This window comes from Lactuca serriola, chromosome 8, assembly GCF_051521515.1.
Source record: "Lactuca serriola cultivar US96UC23 chromosome 8, Lser_US96UC23_V15, whole genome shotgun sequence".
Lineage (NCBI taxonomy): Eukaryota > Viridiplantae > Streptophyta > Magnoliopsida > Asterales > Asteraceae > Lactuca > Lactuca serriola.
In genome coordinates, this window is record NC_136415.1 from 243,322,412 (window position 1) to 243,346,589 (window position 24,178).

At 37.1% G+C, this 24,178-nt stretch overlaps 1 protein-coding gene and 1 pseudogene across 1 annotated transcript; one reads left to right on the forward strand and one right to left on the reverse strand.

Moving 5' to 3' along the window:
• Positions 1–2,039: 2,039 nt before the first annotated feature.
• LOC145067978 (protein argonaute 4A-like) lies at positions 2,040–4,271 on the forward strand. Its single transcript, XM_079014990.1, has 7 exons — positions 2,040–2,093; positions 2,705–2,842; positions 2,947–3,077; positions 3,193–3,258; positions 3,397–3,460; positions 3,887–3,942; positions 4,040–4,271. The coding sequence occupies exons 1-7, from the start codon at positions 2,040–2,042 to the stop codon at positions 4,269–4,271; spliced, it is 741 nt and encodes a 246-aa protein (XP_078871116.1).
• An 8,994-nt stretch (positions 4,272–13,265) lies between these two features.
• On the reverse strand, positions 13,266–19,647 carry LOC145067979 (WD40 repeat-containing protein HOS15 pseudogene; annotated as a pseudogene).
• Between the last annotated feature and the right edge of the window lie 4,531 nt (positions 19,648–24,178).

The window sequence follows — 24,178 nt, forward strand, 5'->3', positions numbered from 1 at the left end:
AGGAAATCAGAATCGACGATCGCTGCTTTCGCTAATATCCACTCCGCCCTCTTATGAATGCAAATGGTAAAGATCTGCTTCGATTTCCCGATTGGTCTTCCTTTTTTTTTCTTCTTTCCCTCTTGCCCTAATTATCGACTCCTCATTTTTCTCTCAGATTTGAGTCTCCTCTTTCATCAAAAATAAGAGGTATCAAACTCGAATTAGAGGTTGAAGATCATAAATCGATGGTTTATTCTGTCTTGGAACACATGGCTCTACGAACCCGCCTTGTTCTTTATTGCCTTTATCTATATTTGATCTTTGCAATCAATTCTCCCCTCTCCCTCCTTCTCTCTCGTCTCCGATCCTCTTCTCCCCTACTTCTAACCTTACTTGTTAATTTTCTCATCAGATCTCTACTCTAGTGTCACTCTGAAGATTAAGAATTTCAAGCCCTAGTGTCACTCTGAGACACAGACGAAAAGAAAAGAAACATGAAGAATGCACCTATCGTTGTTACGACTTATGAAAATTAGTATTTATGTGTCATTCTTTTGAATCTTATGTTTATTTTACTCGATTTTTGTTAGATGTAAGGCAATCGTTTCAGAATGTTTGATTGATAAGGGTTTTTTTTTGTTGATCTTATAGGATTTTATCGAGTATATCATGCTGGAATAGGAGAAGCTATAAAATTGACTTTATAAATCTGGATACTAGAAGCGATCAAGGAATTGTCCTGCAATAAGAGTGAGCATGTTCCATTGTCGGTTTTGTTGAAGCGTGAATCGGCGAATCAAAAGGATGATAGGCCGGAGATTGCTTGTGGCCAGGCTAATGAATCTAAGAAAGGGGAAGACTTCGCATTGATCAAAACTGAATGCCAACGTGTGTTGGGAGATGGTGTTACCACTTATTCTATCTTCAGGGCCGGCCTTACCTTATTTATAATTAAGCTAGGGTTTAGGGGCCCAATTCACTTAACCCACGATCTTTCAGCAAATCTCGATTCTTCTAGCTCTTCTAAGCACCAACCACCGGCACGCTTGCAAATATAAGATGAAGAAAATGAGGCAACTAAGGAGATGGACATATAGTTTTTGGAAAAGATTCAAGTAAGAAATATTTGAATTAGTCTTAACAAAACTCACAGTTCTTTTCTCTTACTCCGCTCCTCCTTACATAATTCTTTCTGAAAATCTAATTGTGAATTTTTGATTTAATTTTTGAATCATTCCTTCTAATCACTAGTTCTATTCTCCTGAAATTTAAAGGTTTCTTTTCCATTGCCTATCAGCAACCTTGACTCATGGCTCAAGACTCCCTCCATATATGTTTTTGATTGTTCTGCTGCAGGGATGATTGTCAATGCCTTCATAGAGGTATTATTAACTATTTATTTCTTGACAACATTGTTATTATTGTTTGACTAAATGCTTGAATATCATTTATATGTATATATCTCCTGGATTGGACTCCCTCAAGTTCTTCTTCTTCGGGAACTTCACCAAGAGACTGTATTCTACTTGCAGCATGTGAAGCACATGAAACCCTACCACAAAGTCATGAGTTTCCTGCTAATGTCTTCACTTCTTGCCTTACAACCCCCATCACCTGTTAGTCCACCTGTAAAGCATAGACATATGCATCAACAAGTGGACATATACATGCTATGCAAACCAACTAAACCATCATGTTGTCATTCCACCAAACTGCTCTTCTTACTGTAACTGCATCTCTGGTATGATTTGACCATTTAAATTGAAGTACATATATTTAATAGTTAATACATATTTATGAAAAAAAATGTTAAAAAACACAGAAAATACAAGTCAAAACAAATGGAAATGCACATGTCCCAGTGGTAAACTCCCTGAAGTGGCTACAAGTCATGAAACTAATTGCTTCATGTCCTACAATTGCAACTCTGGTAAACTAAATCTTGATTCCTGATCTTTCGTTATTCGTAGAATTACTAAATATAAAAATCTTACACATCATGTTGTTGTTCACAGGATCTTTGAGTGAGGCACAATCTTTGAAGAAGCAATTTTCCTATGAGAGTCAATGATCAGTACCTCACAAATGTCCTGCTTAAGATCAATGCTAAGGTGAATACAAAAAGAACAGGTCAAATGCTAGAAATAGCAATTGATTTGTGTATTATAGCACTGAAAAATCTTTCCTTTTATAAAGACGCAATCAAATTTCAATTCAGTTTTCACTACTATATTTAGATAGATTTTTCTAAGCCTATTGTCCTAAATAGGAAACAAATTTAAGGTACAATGTCTTCTATTTATAATTGGGTGGTTTTTTCAAAAGCAAAAATGTAAGTAACAAATATATCGAAAGTGCAATGCTGGTAATAAAAAGAAAATAAAAGTACGATGCTGTAATATACAAATAGTTAAATGTATGTTGCTATTTCTTGCATTTAGCCCAAAATTTATAAGCTCACTTATTCAAAACCCCACTTGGAAAAATGCAAGAAATAATGTTCTAGTTTGATTGATTTGCTTAACATCCTGCTTTGATTTCTTCCTGTTACATCAATATCATCCAAAGAAACTTTGAGTATTATAATCATGTAGATTTTTCAAATAATAAAAAGAAGTAGGAAGCTTTAATACTATAATATACATAATAAAAGTAGGTTGCTGTTTCTTAAGCCCAAAAAAGAAAAGATTAAATTTGATTTTTTGTTTATTTGTGCATGCAGCTTGGGGGTCTTAACTCAATGTTATGTGTGGAGCATTCTCCTTCCCTTCCACATGTTTCCAAGGCTCCCACAATCATTCTGGGCATGGATGTGTCTCATGGGTCACCTGGCCAGTCTGATATTCCATCTATTGATGCTGTAACTATTTTTCTTTCTCAAATTTATTAAAAATCAATTTTATATTTTTATTTATGGGAATGTTTTAATAAAAGATCATTTCTTTGTTTTTTTTTTAATAACAGGTTGTTAGCTCCCGACATTGGCCTTTGATCTCCCGCTATCGAGCTTCTGTAAGAACTCAATCTCCAAAGGTGGAGATGATAGATTCCCTGTTCAAGAAAGTTTCTGACACTGAGGATGAAGGCATAATGAGGTTCAATTCCTTGTTTTTATTTCCTATTTTTATTATACATAAAGAGTTTGATGTTTGAGATTTCACATCACATTGTAAGCAAATGATGAGATTTTCTTTTCTTTTTTTGTGGCAGGGAGCTTCTCCTTGACTTCTATACGAGTTCTGCAAAACATAAGCCAGATCAGATAATCATTTTCAGGTGAATTCTTTTAAAATTGTATATTTAACTTTTAGATATTTATGTCATTTTCTTTATAAAAAATAGGTGAACTCATGTTTTTATTTTGCTGTAAAAAGCTCAAACCTTAAAATTCTATTACTTGTTATATTATAATAGGGACGGTATGAGTGAGTCACAATTCAACCAGGTGTTGAACATTGAACTAGACCAAATTATCGAGGTATTTGTATTTTCTTATATAATAGTTTCTTATTTTGTTAAAGCAAAAAAAGTGATTTAAAAATCTTACACATCATGTTGTTGTTCCATGACAACAGGGACAATAAATTCAAAAGAAAAGAAAAAAAGGTAACCTATTACCAAATTTACAAAAGTCCAAGACAATTACCAATCCAAGGTAACCTACTACCAAATCTACAAAACTATCTTCACATTCATCCCAATAATTACATCACCAAATTCATTCCAGGAATATTAATTAATGCAATTGACTAATATGACCTTATGTAGTATAGGTATCTTTTTGCACGTGTTTCGTGTGTCCTTTATGGCCTTGGTTAATGTAGTACAGGTATTCTTGCTTGCCATATGTTGTTTATCCGTAACTTTATAAAGTTAATTCATACCTTTCTTATTTACATGGCAGTTGCAATATGTGGAAGTGCCCCCTAAAAAGGTTGTTGATATCTTGAAGGAAATTAGGTAGGCCTCAAAGGATAAAGTTTTTCTTTCTGTTGACAATTCAAAGTTTTTATTTTTCACTATGTTTCCTGAACATGGTTTTGATTTTGTGAGAAAGGGATCTTTTGGGGGTTCTTTCTAGATTAACCAAGGAGTTCAACGTCGACAAGTTTCTAGGGGTATTTTTGGAATCCCTCATGGATTACAGTCATGGTGATGATTTGTGCCTTAAATTGTTGCTTTCCATGATAAAAGCTGTTCCTATTAATGTTTTAGTTGGTCGTTTAGTTACAAAACTTCTTTCAACCTGCATGAAGTTAACCAAGAAAAGAAAAGGAATAATTATTTAAGTTCCCATTATTAACAACTGAGTATTTTTTTATTTGCCCATTGTTGTTTCTTCTTTGGAGTTGGGCTTTATATATCACCATCCTTTATTGTTGTCTAAATTCCATATTTTCCATTTCTCATAATGATTTTCTTCATTTTCCTTAGATGCACACCTGCTACCTGTTGACTTGCCAGAGCTAAAATCTTTGACCAACAGGTAGTTACAAAAGTTGCCTTTTGTTATCTATTCATTCTAGTGCATTATTTATTTATTTATTTTTGCTTTCCTTGATCAATAAACTTTTAATGTTGATAGCTTCATTTAATTTACTTTTCAATGTAAAAGTAAAACATATGCAACTTACACCTTCTTAAATTATGGAAAAATTTGTAGAAGGTTGAATATGTGTTAGGATAATATCATTTGTATAGATTGATTTATTATGTGTTAGGTAATGGTTGTTGAAATCCATTGGTATAGGTATAGGTAAAGAAGCATGATTATCTGTCCTAATTATATTTGGTGTTATTTATGTTTATCTTTGTACATAATATAATTTGTTTGATGACTAATAAAATTTAGCAGAGGCAAAGTAAAGAATAAATCATATTTACAAAATGATCCAAAGAATCATTTTAATATTGTATTGTATTGCATGTTAAGTTACTGATTTTCCATGTGCAGGTTCTGATAGCTCTAGCAACCTCCTTCCATGCCCAACAGCCTCTCAAAGTTCCTGCAATACGTTACATTTACTTACTGTTGTGTTGTATTGCATGTTTTGTTTTCCATGGAACGATTATTTGTATGACATTAAATTTATGCAATGGATTCTATTTTTGTATATGATATTTTATTATCTATTATTAAACATTAAATACAAATTTAATTTGAAAATAAGCAAATCTATAAATAATATTTTTTTAAACATTTAAAATTATGATACGCAAAAATGTGTGTCATCTTCATTTATGACATGGCCTTTCTCGACAGGGGCTTCCTTGATACGCATTGCGTGTCATAAACACGCGTGTCGTAAGGTTACGACACGCAAATGCGTGTCGTCTTCCTTTATGACAGGGCCTTCCTTGATACGCATTGCGTGTCATAACCGCGCGTCGTAAATGCGCGTCATAAATGCGCGTCGTAAATGCGCGTCATCTATAGACGACGCGCAAAAGCGCGTCGTAAATGCGCGTCGTCTATAGACGACGCGCAAAAGCGCGTCGTCTCTCTTTATGACAGGGCCTTCCTTGACACGCATTTGCGCGTCGTCTGAGCGTTTTACGACGCGCAATGAGCGTCGTAAAAGGCCTTTTTTCTAGTAGTGACCATGTCATTTTAAGTAACTGGAACTAACATGTGAGCTAAGGGGCTTCATAATTTATACTCTAATATATGTACGGGGTTGTGCGAAGCGCACACATGTATAAGATCGAATTAGAAGCCGGTTCGACGGTTAGTCGGGGTCTGGGGGCAGCGTCCCTGGGTCCAGGGTTTCCAAAGGGGCAACGCCCCTTTGGCGGGGTCTAGGGGCAATGCCCCTAGCGGAGTCCAAGGGGTATTTTGGTAAAACTAACGAAACTCGTTAGTTTTGGTAACCCTAAATTCTCATTAAATCCGGATTATCATGACTTTCTTACAAAGCAACTAATGACGGCCCAACCCTAATGAAACCCTAATCTCGTTTAATATAAAACAATTCTTCCTCTTCAGAAGGGAGGGACAAACTTAAACTCTCGTTTTTCATCATACTTTCACAGAATCCTCTTGCATATTAGCTTACGATTTATGTGCCTAGAATCATAAATGTCCACTTGGATTATCCTAGACTGAATTTCTTCTAACCCAGGCATAGGGTAGAAATATCAGTTCGGAAAGTGATATCATGATCCAAGTTGGTATCTAGATCTCCACCATAAACCCTAAATTTCCCCACACCATCTACTCCCCTCTGGTCAAACCCGCTCAACCCCTCCATTTCTACCACGTTACGATTTCGCCATCCCTTAGTGAAGATGCCGACAGGTGAAACTCAGACCGTATGGGGCAAAACTTTATTTCAGTACTATTCACAAACTCAAAATGAAATAACAGCCTATTTAGATATGCTTTGTTGTTTTCATGATAAACTGGGTTTACTACAACATGTCGAGTAGCTTCCTTGTGACACATCAATGACATGACACTTGCACTAAGAGAATCCACACTTGTGACGAAGACTTCTATGTCGACGACAACAGTCGTCTCTACAACTTAGGCTGTACCGACAACATGCTGTTTATATAGGTTTTAAATAATTGTTTTGACCAGGATATCTATGTCGGCGAAATGTTGTCGCCATAACTTAGGTGGGAACGAATAAATTTTATGAGGTTTTTTGAAAATTTATTTCGACGACATGTTGTCGGTATAAGTTACGAAATATAATTTCTATTTATTTATATTTCATGTTGCAAAAAAAAAAAAACGGGGTCATTTGTAAAAGAGCTATCCCAACGATATGTCGTCGGTATAAAGGGCATGTGATCCATGTATACTCTATCTCGACGACTTTTCGTTGGTATAAAGGTCTTTTTTCTTTACGAGAGGGTGTAAACGACATCGTTTTCATTATCCCTATACCGACATCTTGTCGTCGGCATAGGGTTCTTTGGTATCCCTAGTTCATCATTCACAACGTTGCACAAAGATAATCCAACCCAAAACTTTTTGAATCCGTGATCCCTTCTCCGACATGATTTTACCGGTGTTTCACCGCCTTTCACCGATATTTTGCTTCATTCGTTAAAATTTTGTTGATTTCACAGATTTTAGGTGTGATTTTGAGTTTTGTGTGTTTCAATTTGTAGAAATACGAACACCACGATCTCCAACAACATACCACCGGTCTCTAGTCACCACTAAAGGACAATAGGTAAGACCCAAAAGGTCCTTATTTCTCTTGTGTTTCTAATTATGCACTACTAGAAAATAGCCCTTTAATGACGCGCAAACAATGACACTCGCTGATAGAGGATGCGCATTTGTGCGTGCCCTAAAAAATAATGTCAGTTTTACAAAATTTGAAGGATAGTGGACACGCATTTGTGGTGCCCTAAAAATAGTGTCCAACAAAAAAAATTAAAAACACGGAGGGCACCTATCATAAAAAGGCGTGTCGTCTAAAACTGTCGCTTTATATTTTTCTTTATGAACGCGCGTTCTCCAATTTTTTAATTGCAAGCGGGAATGAAATCCAAAAAATAAAAAACCCCGCCTTGATACTCTCGTCCTTCTTCTTCTTCTTTGTATGTAAAATCCTCTTCAATCAAAAGAAACCCTAGAATCATTGTGTGTAAAACATCCATAATTTCTTACTTGAAGTTCCTAAAATCTTCATCGATCAAAACAAACCCTAAAACACCGCTTGATACCCACCTCAACTACCTCCAACCCGCACCGACTTTCCCGATGTTTTTCTTCTTAATCATCCCCTTCTTAGCTATGGCTTCATGTTCGGCAGAGAAATAGGCCTCTAGAACGATCCAAACCAATCTCATCGAACCAAGATGTTGTTCTAGTTTGTTTTCAAGGTCCGAGTGGGTTACCAGTTCTGAATCACTACTAGACCACCTATGCTTCCTGGATCTGGTCCCAGTCCCGCTCCTTCAGCTCTTGGTTCTTCCAATTCCGTTCATGGAACTAATCTTCCCTCTGCTTCTTCCCCTCTTAATCTACTGTCAGGTAATTCTGTAAATAACTTTATTTCAATGACTTGTTTTTTGTTTCAAATTATGATTTATTTATTTTAATGTATGTAAAGGGAGGGAAGATATGGGATCCCTAGAGCGGGGTCGTTATCGGTACAATCAAATGTTGTCTGCAAGAAACGCAAATCAGTCGAGTTTGCACACGTCCCCCATGTCTGAATTCGAGAGAGTTAATTTAATTTCATGGACGAGACAACTTGCACGCAATGGGAAGCTTCTAGATCTTTTCGGTCCTAATATTCATTCACTAGATCAAGAACAGGCACTCCTCTGTATCACAACCGCCTTACTATGTCTCCAGCGTTCGCCGGTAAAACGTCCGACGATGGGAGAGATCGTTGGAATGTTGTCAGGCGAGGCTGAGCCGCCTCATTTGCCGTTCGAGTTTTCTCCATCACCGCCTACAAATATTCCGTTCAAGTCCCGGAGAAAACCTAGGTGATTTAACTCGTCAGAAATCATTTTTCATTTTTTATTTTGTTAATTATTGACCAAAAATGAAAAGGAAAAAAAAGAGTATATAAGGTTGCTTCACTTGCAAAACTCATGTTTCCTTGAAAATCGCCTTTTCATTTCAACAACTTCTGAATTGAAAACGCCATTTTAGCGATGTTATCATTTAATTAGTTTTGTCACTTTACAATAGAGACTTAATACCAAAAATGTTATTAACTGTTGTTTGCTTTGTTATTAAATGTATTTCAGGGGGATTTCGGGAAATGTTATGATAGATGCACGTTCCACAGGGAAATATTATCACCGTAAGTTCATTATCTGGAATATTATATTTTCATATAATTTGTAAAAATAAAAAAATAAATTTGGTCAACGTTTGACCAAGGAAATAGGAATATTCACACGGTTGCTAATTATAAGGTTGTATTGTATGTATGCAGTTGTAAGGCTTATGTGACGTGCTGCTTCCTACATTACATTAGAATGTGCTTTACAAACTCATCCAAACATCACTATTATTGGAGAAGAGGTACACAATTCAATTTATTTTTTATTTTTTTAGAGACTCACTAATTATTTTTTTGTCATATTTCTTACAGGTTGCATCAAAGAAATTGACACTAAAAAAGGTTACAAATTACATAGCAGATGTAATCTGTAAACGTGCAGATCTTGGTTATAACTATGGTGTTATTCTCATACCTGAAGGACTTATTGATTCCCTGAGGTAAAAAAGTGCAAAAGACGAGAATACCCTTGTCAGGCATTCTCATACTAATAATCATTGTTGATGACTTGTAGGTGCAACAACTGATTTCTGAATTATATGAAATATTGGCAAATGAAACTGTTGATAAGGGAGGAATTGTAGACAGGGGAAGTATCCTGGTTGTGCTCATTTTTCCATAAGAGGAGGGCATAGAGATTTCAAAACAGAATACCAGCTGCCAGTAAGTTGTTATTACAGTATATTTTGTTTTGTTCGTAAAAGGTTGTTTTTCTAGTAGTGAACTGATTATGATATTGATCTTGATGCAGAAAGTCAGAACCCAAATGATCAGGTTAATTTAATTATTTTTATCCAAGATAATTTTCACTCTGTAATTTCCATATTTTTTTTACTTGATATGATTTTTGTGATTAATAATATAGGGTTTTGAGAAAATGATATCGGGAATGTATTTAGGTGACATTGTTAGAAGAGTAATTCACAAAGTGTCATTAGAATAAGATATTTTTGGACGAGTTTCCTCTAAGCTTTCAGCAAGATTTATGTTAAGGTATGTCATAAAACGAAATTCTTTACTCTTTTTACCAATGTAGGGGTAGAAATGTAAAGTGCATTGTTTAGATTGATAAAAAGTTCTCAGCAAATGGGATTACAAAAAAGATAAATTCATATTTTGTTTCTTAAAAATACTCAGTACACCATTAATGGCTGCTATGCATGAAGATGACACCCTAAACCCGAGTGAAGTTGCCAAGATTCTTGAAGAAACCCTAAATGTAAGATTTTCCTAGTTTCTATATAAAAAAAATACTTTTTTAAATCTGGGTTTATTTTCTTTTTTGACAAAATTAATTCATTATCAGATAAACGATGTTCCACTGAAAGTGAGAAAACTGGTGGTGAAAATATGTGATGTGGTGACAAGAAGAGCTGCAAGGTTAGCAGCAGCAGGCATAAGGGGAATTTTGAAAAAGATTGGTAGGGATGGGACTGCAGTGATTACAAGTAGAAGGGTTAAAAGTGGAAAAAATAGGAAAATGAGAAGAATAGTTGTAGCAATAGAAGGTGGATTATATTAAAGCTACATGATTTTTAGGGAATATTTGAATGAAGCAGTTACAGAAATATTGCAGAAATCCCAACAAACATTATTTTTAAAGGATTTTGATGGAATGGAATGACTCTCAATTGGTATTCTGTTAGAGTGATTTTTCTTGCATCATTTTCTGAAGCACTTAAGTACCATGATTTTCACCATCTTTACCACACATTTTTTTTTCTTTCTGAAAATGCAGCAGAAAATGAGGAAGAAGAGAAGGGCAGAATGGTAATTCATGCCATAGAAAGGGCAATGGTGTTAGGTTGAGAATTTTAATGGGGCTTTCATTGTGGAAAGGTATGAATGTCTACTACATTTTTTCTTTGTTTTCCTATCCTGATTATGAGTTTATGTGAGTTGTTTATCCCATTTTGTTTGATGCTGTCATGAAATGTTTCAGCATGTTGCTGCAATCTGTCCTTATCTTATAAAAATCATAAAAGGCCATCAGATTGTCCAAAAATCACGAAGTATAGTTTTCTGGAAAGGTTATTGTATCTAGTTTCACTGAACTTTGGACCACTTTTCCTAATTCCAATTCCTTTAAGGGTATAAGTACCAATCTTTGCAAACTGGTCCATGCAACCCACTGTTTGCATCAATCAACTTCGAAAATTCATAATAAATTCATAAAGGCTCCAAATGCCATGAGGTAAAAGCCTATAATCAGGTATGGAAGTCTATTTTCATCCTTACCAAGGGCTTAACTTAATTCCAAGCACAAAAGTTCAGCTTAGTACAAGAGTGCAAACTAGCCCGAAAATTCACAAATTTCATGTGCTAACTTGTCATGTGCACAAGTAATTCTACAAAGCATAATTTATGTAACAGTGAAAATGATCCAACATTCCATTTGAAGTGTTTGCAGATCTTCAAGTGAGTAAATATCAAGTGAATTTTGAAAGCCATGTTATATATACACATTCCTTTATCTGTTTTGTTTCATGTGTGACACATACACTTGAAAGCTTTTACCTTTTGATAGAGGTATGCAAGATTAGTTTCCAAAGATTTTGCGCCCAAGGTACCCTTTTGTGTTCTTTAAGTATTAACACTCCTTGTGAAATATGATTTTAAAATTTTCAATAATTGATTTTCTTTTTTCTTGGATCTGACAGTGGGATATTCCAAATTTGGATATTCCTACTTCTGAGCCTGAACTAAACTTGCCCACAAACTTGAGAGAGCTTTCATGTGAACTTTATAGGTTTATCATAGGAATGTCCGAATGACGGTTATGCCCTTCCTACCATAAAAAGCCATTTATCAATTGATTTTTATATCATGCAATTTATCTTACCTAAAAATTTCAATTTTGGGATTTGTAAATTTAGTCTTTTGAGGTGATATATTCAAGTTTACAAAAGATGATAAATGATGATGGGTTTCAACGAGCACTTTATATGATTGACATTGGCCAAAATGACATTGTTGATGTGTTTGCCAATAAGTATTCATATGCCCAAGTTGTAAAAAGAATACCATTAGTTCTTGCAGAAATTAAGAATGCCATCAAGGTGAAATTAAATTGTAAAAAAAAACACAAAAATAGCCCAAACAGTTAAACTTTTGACTCATTTCCATTTTATATTTATTTTTTTGTCCAGAGTATACATGATAATGGTGGCAGTAAATTTTGAGTTCCTAACATTGATTGGTTTCTTGTTATGCTCAAATCTTAATAGCTATCATGCCAACCTTCAACAATAGTTTTGGATTGACAACTTCTAGCAGAAGATATCGCGTACGTGTTCTTGTGCTGTTATTATGGATTCGGGAACATTCTTGCTTACTGGTCCAACTATATGTATCTCACGTGAAGCTTCTATTAGTACTTTTAATCTCAGGGATTTCAATTTTTTCATATTTCTTGTATAATAAATATTATGAAATATTAGCAATGTGTTACATTTACTTAATATTGGAATGATTATTTGTATTTGACATATTAGTGCAATGAATTATTCTTAGTGTTTATGGTATTTTATTTTGTATTATTAGACTTTTAATGTGTTATTTAATTTGAAAATTAGTAAATCTATCAAAAACTATATAATTTTAAAAATATTTAAAATTATGACACGCAAAATGCGTGTCGTCTTCCTTTATGACAAGGGCTTCCTTGATACGCAAAAATGTGTGTCATCTTCATTTATGACATGGCCTTTCTTGACAGGGGCTTCCTTGATACGCATTGCGTGTCATAAACATGCGCGTCGTAAGGTTACGACACGCAAATGCGTGTCGTCTTCCTTTATGACAGGGCCTTCCTTGATACGCATTGCGCGTCGTAAATGCGCGTCGTAAATGCGCGTCGTAAATGCACGTCGTCTCTCTTTATGACCGGGCCTTCCTTGACACGCATTTGCGCGTCGTCTGAGCGTTTTACGACGCGCAATGAGCGTCGTAAAAGGCCTTTTTTCTAGTAGTGATGGTTGCGATTTTGAGTGATTTGCGTTTTTTGGTTCGATTTTATGATTTGGTGTTATTTTTCGTTGAGTAAACCACCGTAGACGTTGGACTTTAGATTTTGGGTGGTATTCTTGTGGCATTTCATAGCGATGTGTTTTTCCGGTTTTGGGGGTTCTTTCTCGTTTTTTCTTAGACAAAACTTCAAAATGGTCCCTGTGGTTTCATAAAATTTGAAGTTTGGTCCCTAATTTACAAAAACCTCACGGATCGTCCATGTGGTTTTCGTCATTTCAATACTCAGGGACCATTTTTGAGGTTTTCTATTTTTTTAAAGACAAAACCTCAAAAATGGTCCCTGTGGTTTCCGAATATATCAAGTTTAGTCCCTAAGTTCAAAAAACCTCACAGATGGTCCCTGTGGTTTCAAAACTTTTAACAAATGGTCATTCTGCCTAACTCCGTCAGCTTTATACCGTTAAGTGAGGGCATTTTCATCATTTCAATACACAGGGACCATTTATGAGGTTTTCTCTATTAAAAAAAAGAAAAAATATAATTATTTAATTAAAGGGCCTCTCTCTCTCTCTCTCTCTCTCTGGTGAGGAGATCAAATGGTTGGATGAATGAGAAATCTTCATCTACATCTGCATCATTCTGTAATCTTGAAAAAATATTATCAGAATTGCAGTAGTTAAGAGGAAATCAGAGAAGAAGAGGTGAAGAGTTAGCGTACTAACATCGTTCAAATTTGCTTCCATTTCAAGATATTGAATCCCTTTCTGTACCAAAGTAACGAGGGCTCCACGTGGAACCTTAGTTCCATCAATGGTGGACTTGTTAATAGTTGCCTCGTATCCAAAATTGAAGGTTGTATGTTGAAAACCTGAGAGTAAAATCAGCAACTAATTATCAATGCTTCGTCGATCAACTACTTACAAACCCTAGCACTACAAGAAAAATAGCCTTTTACGACGTGCAAACCACGACACTCGGTGATTTATGTTACGCAAAGGAGAGTGACATTAAAAGAGTGTCGTCTATTCAAAAAATTTAAGGATTTAGGTCACGCATTATTGCGTGCCCTTAAATAGTGTCTCATGTAAAAAAATTAAAAACACGGAGGGCACTCGTGCGTCCTCTATGAATGTCGTTTTATATTTTTTTAAGAAACGCGCGTCTCTAAGAGGGAAAATGAAATCCCCAAATTTTTTAAACACCCGCCTTCTTCTCCTACATTCATTTCCATATGACTCTCATATCTACCCTACATCGTCTCCACCTCTCACCCACATCCACTGCCTCATAAAATTTTCACAAGCTAACGATTCCATAGCCTACTAGCGATTGAGGGTTATTTTCACATCTGCTCTACTTCCCATCGTCCATCTACTTCTGCCCTAGATCCAACGATTGAAGATTACAAATATGTGTAGGGTTTTATTTTATTTTAAGCTTCCAGTTCTCCTGTTTCCGTGGTGATCGACCGGTGGTGAAACGATTCAGCGCCAAAAAAAGAAGCGGCTCTCCATTCTCTTCTCGAATGAGATTTCTAAGGATTTACATCGGTATCTCAAACGACTTCAACTCTTTTCACAGATTTCTTCCCATCTGATTTTATGATTTCAGATTTCTTATTGGCGACTCATTTCCTCTCCTATCGAGTTCGAAATTTTCACTCAAGGAAGTAATGGCAGCGGAAGATGATGAAGGGCCTTCAATGGTGCTTTGTTTATTACACTATGGTAGCGGAGATGACGGTGTTGTTGATAGCCCTAAACAATAGTCATCTTAAAAGAAATTATCAAAGAGAAAGGTACGTATCAGTTCTAGAGTTCTTATATAAAATTAGGTCAGCTGTACCCTTCTTATATAAAATTAATGAAATCGATTTTAAAAGCAAGCCATAATATTGATTTTGAAATCGAGCCCCAGATTTCGGAAGATAGCCCTGCCTGTTACCATTAAAATTTACCCCTGCTTCTGATTTTTTAGCTTCCTGGTCAGGCCGACTCATAGAACTATTCCCCACAAACCCTTTGACTTCCGAAACATCACCCCCATCCTTGTTCTTTCCCATAACCTTGTTACTTTTCCAACTTTTCCCCTGTTCAATCTTTGAATCATTAGACTTTCCTTTCATTGGCTGAATATTCCCATAATACCCCTGCCCATTTTTACCTCCTGTCTTCCCACCTCTATCAAAACTAAATTCCAAATTTTCCTGATTATTCCCATTATACCCTTGATAGCGAATTCCAGCAGAAGCCCCAGAATTTCCAATTTTCGGATAATTCCCTTTTTGCCCCTGCTTGCGGTTTCCAGCAAAAACCCCTGAACCTTCATTTTTCGAGAAATTCCCTTGATGCCCCTGACTCGAAAACTGTTTTTCCCCCCCTGTAGCTTCTTTTGAAAACAAATTTCCATTATTTCCTTTGGTTTTCTTCACCACATCAACAAACCCATCATTTTGTTCCTTAACTTCTTTAGTGCTGGCAAGAAGCACTTGCATAAGATCCACAGTAGCTCCTTCTTTTCCTTTCTCTATTTTACTTCTCTCCTCTTCTTCTTTCATCTGAATAGCAGTAACATCAATCGAGATTAGTGGAAATTGGTTTTTATTTTTTATAGTTGATACTTGAGAAAACCTTATATGTTTTTTTTTTATTTTGTGAAAATTAATTCCAGGTGAAAACAGAAAATGGTATGTTGTGTTAGAAAATGACAATCATACCCTTGGTCACAGTAGTCTCATATCATTATTTCCATTCTCACCTTCACTCCAATGCCCATTATTAGAAGAAATCAATGAGCTCCTTGCCAGCTGCTGCTGGAAGTCGGTCTGATAATGAGATGAAAGATGATTGTTGCCAACCATCCTTGAAGGATTTGCAGCATAAAGTTTCTCTTGGTCATGCCATACACTGTTATATAGTTCATGGTTCTACATAAAGTGAAAACTTTTGCTTCTAGGTCATCCAAATGTACAATGTGATTTTTCTTAACATCAGGTACAAATGTAGATTTTTCATAACAGCAGTGAAAATCTTAATCAGTTGAATGTGTGTTTCATAACATCAGGTACAAATTTACAATGTGATTTTTTTATTCAATTACAGGGTAATCTTATTCTGGAAGGCCATAAAGTTCTTATCTTTTCCCAGAGTTGCATAATGCTTGATATTATTCAGGTTTGTTTCAATGCCTAACTAAATTGGCTATGTTTCTTGTTCTTTTTCTTAACCAAAGTTTATCAACTTTGTGAATATTATTCTGACTTGTTTTGATATTTATTTTTGATATTTTGTTCTTAATGTTGGTTCTAACTTCTTGTTTTTTCTTTTTTTTTTAAACAGTTATAAGGGACCTGGATAGGGGTTTTCTGAATTTGTAGTGATGGCTGCAGACACTGAAGATTTTGAAATGATTTCCCATATTCAATTCCTTACTAAATATAAGGTATATTTCCCATATCCCATATTCCATTCCTTACTAAATATAAGGTATGACACCTGAAATTGTACAAGGGAGGGGCCATGATAAGGCCGCTGATTGGTGGAGTGTTGGAATTTTACTTTTAATAAATCACTATTAAATTCCCATTACTTTTAGCGTGAGGGTAATAATGTAATTTTGTTCGACCTTGTATCTTTGCAGCCTTCGTTTAGAGGTGGAAACTTTTTGATATTGATATCACAATGCTAGTAACAAGTGTTCAACCTGATTATCATAAGCTGGAAGAACTTGTGGTTCGCGAGGTATATCAGACATTCAAGGAATGGTAAGGCGTAGATGGCATTTGTATTTTCATTTGGTATAACTTTCTGTTTAGCTCCTTTTACCTGTTTACTTTTTTTTCTGTCCACTCATTGGTTTTTATTCTTCTTTTACCCAGTTCCAATGATTCTATTTTCCATCAGATCTATAGTCATATTGTAAAAATCATACCTTGAGCTATAGAACTCAAACGGACCCCAAACCAGTTCCCAAAGTTCACAAATTGAGTTGGCTAACTTTCTTAAGCAGCCCAACTTCACTGGTAAGGACTTTATCTATGTGCAAGAATGGAATCATTGCTGTTAGGTCTGATCCGGGTCTGTTCTGATATGTCATTTTGTTTTCATCATTTATAAGGCTTGGAAAAGGATCCATAGTGATTCCAAGTTTCTATATGTTCCTGATATTATGAATTTAAGATCTGGAGCAGATGGGGTGTTATTTCCAATTATAAATTGGTTAGAATTGATCCAGACTCCAGATCAGTGGGCAGTCACCAGCTTTTACTAGTGTTGTGATTGTCCACAATGTGAATTTTATATCCAGAGCTTGGGAAATGCTTTTCATTCAATTCCAACTCTGAGACTTTCATTTGTATGTTCTTTACTTCTCTGAATTTTGGTATGGACGAATTCTACTCACAAGTTGGGTAGAATTGGCCAACCTCACTTGACTATCTTGTTGGAGATAGAAGTGATATTCCTTTTTGTAAAATTCATATTTAATTCATCCTTTGGAGTTAGAAGGAGTTCTTTATAGTTCTGGAATCCTGAACAATCATAGTTTTCTATAAAATTTAGTTAAAGCTATGTTTCTGTTTTAGATTTTGGAGTAAATCCGTTTTGAACAGCAGGTCTGTTTTAGAGACCTTGCTGTGATTACTCTTTTCTCAACTCATAGCTTCATTACTTCTCCTTTCTAACCTTTAGTCCTTCTAATATGGGTTTTAAAGGTTTAAAAATTTTGCAAGTGTGCTATTGAAAATGAAGATAAACCCAATTGTGCTACTGAAAATGAAGAGCTTGTTCAGGTATCTCAATTTCCAGACATACCCTTTTGGGTTTTTCACTTTCCTGAAATACCCTTTTTGATCTTTTACAATTTCCAAAAATACCCTTCTTGGTGCCTAGGAGTTACAGTGTTACCAGTTGCAGTTGTAATATATATATATATATATATATATATATATATATATATATAGGTTGCAGGACAATGGTGAACAGTCAAGATTCGTATGCACAACCAGTTGCAGTTGCAGCCACACATGGTGTGGTGGATGTGTACCATGCATACGGTGGGGCTGCAAGCGGACAAACCCTTCCTGTTCAGGTTACTTATGCTGAAAACTATGGTACCCAGCAAGATCCCTACTCTTCTGCACACACATCATATTACACACATCATAATCAAAAAGTTTATAACATCAATTCCGATAATATACTATATTCACTATTGTTATTGTGGCCTTTCAGGTTTTGTTTAAGAATCTGAATGTTGATTTGAAGGAAGTAAGCCCATCATCCCTTCTTATGGACAAAGTGAGAGAAGTTGAAGGAAGCCCTGATTTTTCCAACAAGATGGCGGGTCAACTCAACAACCACCGATGGTTGGAGAAGTTAAAAAAACAAAGTATTATCTTATCGATTAGCGATTACTGGTGTTGAGCTTTAAGCAATTTCAGGCCCTCTATTTATTAATCTTTTATAAGCTAGATTGTTGTTTTCTTTCCTTTTTATAAGTTGAATTGTGGCTAGAAATTATAGTCATCTATTCAAAGAAGGTGTTGGAACGTGAGTTCAAAATGATGACCCTTTTACATATAAATTTGATTAACAGATTGTACAATGAAATGCAAAGAATAATTATGGGAAGGAGGTTAAGTATTAATCTCATGAATGCTGCAAACGTATTTGTTTCTCTCAATTCACCTTTTGAAGGACCTGGCACGTGTCTATATTACAGAACCTGTAAGTTTTTTTTTCCTTTCTTTTATGGGTAAACTACAGGAAATAACCTCCTACTTTATTACTCTGTATAGGATGTATATGTAACAATTCTTTACACATGATATCAAACAGGAAAATGAGGTAGCTAACTAAACTAACTACTTCAATTTTCATATACTTCAATAAAAAATTAAAATATATTATGTTTGTTAATGATTTTGTATTTTAGGTACCTTTTCAACACTTTGCTGAGAAAATTGGTGGCTACCTTTTGAATAGGAGGAGTTAGTAGGTATTTAGACATGCATACCAAAGATAACATTTTGTACAGAGAGTTCTTGGCACATAGGAAGCTAGATAATGCAATTGTATATAAATGAGTTCATTTTTTTTATAACATTTACTCACTACTGGAATAGTTATTTGTATTTGACATATTAGTGAAATGAATTATCTTTGTTATTTATGGTATTTTATTTTGTATTATGAGATTTTTAATGTATTATTTAATTTGAAAATTAGAAAAATCTATAAATAATATTTTTTTTAAACATTTAAAATTATGATACGCAAAAATGTGTGTCATCTTCATTTATGACATGGCCTTTCTTGACAGTGGCTTTCTTGATACGCATTGCGTGTCATTAACACACGCGTCGTAAGGTTACGACACGTGAATGCGTATCGTCTTCCTTTATGACAGGGCCTTCCTTGATACGCATTGCGTGTCGTAAACGCGTGTCGTAAATGCGCGTCGTAAATGAGCGTCGTAAATGCGCGTCGTCTTTCTTTATGACAGGGCCTTCCTTGACGCGCATTTGCGCGTCGTCTGAGCCTTTTACGACGCGCAATGAGCGTCGTAAAAGGCCTTTTTCTTGTAGTGTAGAAAATTCCTTTTAAAGAAAACACAAAATTAACACTCTGCATTATCGAAAATTCCAAAACAAAATGAATTACTGAAATTCGAATGTCCGGAACTTCAAATTACTTGTTCTAAAAATAAAGAATGTGTTCGATTAGAGATTTTCCGACAAAGAAGAAGAAAGAAAAGACGAAACCAACTTGTAATCATCAACAAACAGAAAAACCCATGCATGAATGAATGAACATAAGTGTGCTTCATCTATCTAAATGTATATGCATGTGTATAACCACGGAGAATTACCTGATTCAGTAAGGTAACTGTGGACAATGTAATTCAATTCGGCGACAGTGATAGAGTTCATGTTTCTTGGGGAAATTTGGTACGAATGAAGATGAAAGAAGCGCACAATTGGGTTAAAAAGTAGCCACAGTTTCAGAAATGGAATGAAAAATCGTTTCTTGCTTGTTCTTCGTCGATTATGAACCATGCCGGAAAAATTGGGAGCATTCAGTTGTGAGGAGTGACGTCGGGGACCTCGTTTCCTGTTCTAATATACCGGCGAAACCCCGTGATGGTAACCAACTGAATTGAACGATGCAAGAAATAATTTGATAGTCTATCAAATGGAGTCCATCTTTTTTCCACTTGTGTACATGCATACACCCCCCGAGAGAGAGATAGAGAAAGAGAGAGAGAGAGAGAGAGAGGGTGGGGCCCTTTAATTAAATAATTATATATTTTTTTTCTTTTTTTTTTTAAATAGAGAAAACCTCATAAATGGTCCCTATGTATTGAAATGACGAAAGTGCCCCTCACTTAACGGTAGAAAGCCGACGGAGTTAGGCGGAAGGACCATTTGTTAAAAGTTTTGAAACCACAGGGACCATCTGTGAGGTTTTTTGAACTTAGGGACTAAACTTGATATTTTCGAAAACCACAGGGACCATTTTTGATGTTTTGTCTTTTTTAAATGAAAAAATGAAATTTAAAGGGGTCCCACCTCTTTCTCATATGAAATCATCGCATGAACAATTTTTGACTGAAAAAGTCAAAATTAAACTTCGATTTAAGGGAAATCAATTTATCGTCCATCATCGGTATTGGTATCTGATGGAGATGATGAAGTCTTCACCAACTCCACCGGAGATACATCTCCACCACACCTCGCCATCTACACTCTACAAGTCCACAACCGCTACCGGGATTGAGAATCGACCACTATTGTTCGCATCTGATTGAGATAATGTCTTTGCAAATGATGTTGGGCTTTCTTGATCAAATAACAGCTGAAGATGATTTAATCAATCCCTAGAAGTAACAACACAACATACATCCCAAACATTGATTGTTATTCTCTGATAAACAATCACAAGTGTAACATATTTGATTTTGGTTTATTTCCCTCATTCTTATCTCAATTAAATGCTTGCGACCACGAAAGAGGTCCAAAAATTGATCTGGGTTAAATGCATCTTGAAATTTGTAGAAAAAAATAGATGCTTGTAAGTTGTATGTAACACCCAAAGTTTTGAAGACCAAGAAAGGGAAGAAAACCCTAAGTTTAGGGGTCGACTCGGCGAGTCCAAGTAGGGACTCGGCGAGTCGGAGCGGGATCCGGGTCGAGGAGTAAGTGACCAACTCGGCAAGTCGGCCAAGTGGACTCGGCGAGTCTGGTCTGTGCGTGGAAAACCCTAAATTCGGGACTTGGAGCCTATAAAAACGTCTTAATCTTCTTCCTAGGGATCCTTACTGCCTCTTAAGCCCTGGATATCAAACCCTAGCCGCCATATCCTCTATTTGAGCCATTTATTGCCTTCAAGAGTGCTTTAAGCTTGGAGAAAGAAGAAGAATTTTGAGAGTGCAAGAAGGGGGCTGTAGATCCAGGATTTGGAAGTCATTTCTGATCTTTTGGAGGTATAAACTAGTTTCTGGACCCTTTTTGCATCTAGATTTATGTGTGGTTGTTGGGGCTCTTTAGCCATAATGATATTATTTTGAGTTAGGAGTCGGATCTGGAGTTGCTACTTCAGATCCAAGTGTGTTATGGACTGGAGAAGCATAAAGTATCAGCCCAAGAGTCGATTTTGAAGCCCCTTGGCCTCAAACCCTAGTTTATGGTGCTTTTTGCCTAGATCTCCCTCTCTACACGTAAACTTTGCAACTTTACGTGGGGGATAGGCTTGGGAAGGGTAGATCTACAGTTTGGAGTCCATGCATGACTCGAAAGTCCTCTGCATGTATGTAGATCTGAATGGACTCGACGAGTCCTTCGAGTGGACTCGGCGAGTAGCTTGATGATGAGGAGGAACTCGACGAGTGGGATGAACAGCTCGTCGAGTCGGTTGAAGATGGGCATGAACTCGACGAGTTGGATGAACAACTTGGCGAGTTGGATGAAGATTGCCTTGTGCTCGGCGAGTCTGTTCTTAGACTCGGCGAGTCAGGTCGCGCAGTCCCAAACCCTTCGAGTTAAGACTTGAGTCAGCGAGTCGAGCAAGGACTCAGTGAGTTGGACAGGTCAGGATTTGGGAATCAGTAGACTCGGCGAGTCAGGGGCTGACTCGGCGAGTCAAGTCGTGATTGGAAGGACTTTGAGCATAAGAACTCGGCGAGTCAGGAAGTGGACTCGACGAGTAGCGTTGACCTGGAAGGTTGACTTTGACAAGGACTTTGACTTTGACAAGAGTTGACTTAGTTGACATTTGAAGGTCAGTTAGACTAAGTGTTATTTTGATGTTGGTAGCTCGGGGAGCTAGTGGAGCAGCAGTTCGGAGTCAGTGGTCAGGTAGTGGTCAAAGGGATTAGCAGCAGCAGTTCAGCAGTATCAGGTGAGTTTCCCTTTGTGTGAATGGGTCTACAGCCACAATGCCGGCCCATGTAGACATGAGTAGAAGACCCGGGGGTTAGCCCTAGGCATCGTATGCTAGTATGTTGTTCAGGACGAGGTCCAATGTTAGCGGGCGGGTGCCCAAGGAATGGTTTATGTGATAGTTTATACTTGTTGTCTGTGTGATACTTGTATGTGCCTGGTAAGGAGGTGAGTGTAGGCGAGGTCCCGTATCTCACCAATAGCAGAGTGTGGATGGTGTTCCACATCTCAGTAGCAGCAAAGCAGGGGCGAGGCCCAAGTCAGGAAAGGAGTGAGTGTGGGCTTGGCCCGTATCTCACTACCAGTAGGAGCATGGACGGGGTTCCGTGACTCATCAGTAGCAGGTCAGGGGCGGGGCCCAGAGATAGGCGAGGCCTTAGGACAAGATTTGTTAGTATGTGTTTAGCTTATGTGAGATGTTTATGTGCTATTATATATATGTTAGTGGGCGAGGCCCTGTGACAGGTGAGGCCTACGTGAAACAGATCTATATCCGAGCGGGGCTCGAAGCCAGGCGGGGTCTGGAGCGGCGGGGCCGTTGTAGCGGGCGAGGCCCGAGGTAGGAGGGGCGAGGCCTAGGATAGCGGGCGCGGCCCAGTATGTGCAGTAAGTGGTTATGTGGTATGTGGTAGAGTGGGGAACTCACTAAGCTTCATGCTTACGGTTTTCAGTTTTGGTTTCAGGTACCTCTGGTAGCGGATGATGGAGCTCGGGATGATCGCATGGCACACACCATAGCTTAGACAGCCTAGGAATGTTTACTCTGATAATGAATATGTATTTTGGAAACTAACACTTTGTTTATGTTTGAAAACGATGAATTTGCTTAACGTAATGTTTTATTAAATGAATTTTTTAGTCTTGAATTTTGGGACGTTACAAGTTGGTATCAGAGCCTTGGTTTATGGGATTCGGACATGCTCTCGAGCGTGTCTGAACTCAAACTGAGGGATTGGTATAGAAGTTTTCAAAACGAAAAGACAGTTTTGTAAAAAGAGAGTTTTGGGAAAGAAAACAGTTTTAGAAAGGCAAAAATAATTTGGAAAGAAAAGAACTTTGAAAAGAGAAAAAAAAGGGTGTGGTGCATGCAATCAACCGAGCTCAAGTAAGTACCCCAAAATACCCATACAAGTTTATGTTATGATTATCAGTTGATAGAACAGTATGCTAGATTAGGACTAAGGATCTAGGAATGATGCCTTATGTGCCTATTATATGTGTTGGAGCTGCATGATAGTGCTGATTAGACAGTAGTAGGATAGCCTGTTTAGGTTATGCCTGAGTTTATGAGTTTGTGTTGCATGCTAGTTCAGTTTCTTGCTATGTGGATATGATTGCTTGAGTATGTTGTGGTTAGATTTTCCCTTGTCTGAATGTTGCTTGCTTTGTGCATTGTGGGATTCTAAGTGATGGAAGTTAGCCATTAGGTGGATACAACACATCACATGTGATCAGGGTTGAATAATCACAGAGTATTGGATTTGGCCCTATTGCGCAGCTCTCGTTTGAGTCTAACCGTTGTAGGGACGGGTCTTTTACTCGAAGGATTATCTGAGCCTCGTCACATGTGATGGTACCCAGGTGATAACTAATTGGCATCGTGAGGAGGCCTTCAGCAGCTGAGGACTGGTTTGAGTCGAGTCAGAGGTTTCCCTAGGGTCAGCCTATGATGAGGTAGTGCTGGGAGTAGAGGTAGTAGAAAGGGACCTGGTGGAGTCAACGCAGTTCTTGAGGAAAGTACGGATAGATGTGGAAGGTAGTATGGGCCCGTACTACTGAAAGCAGAGGATCCATACTCGATTCGGGAAAGGCCGAGACAAGACCGGGAACCTAGTAGGGGGTGTGTTCGGTCTCGCAGCAGTGATGAGTTTTTTTTATAGTGGTTGTGTTATATGTTTCAGCATGGTGACATTGCGAGAGAGACCAGCGGGCGGATCAGGCGCCGGAGAGGGATCAGGCTCGGGTTCAGGGGCCGAGCAGCTCGAGGAGCGGATGAGAGAGTTGATATCAGCTGAGGTTACGC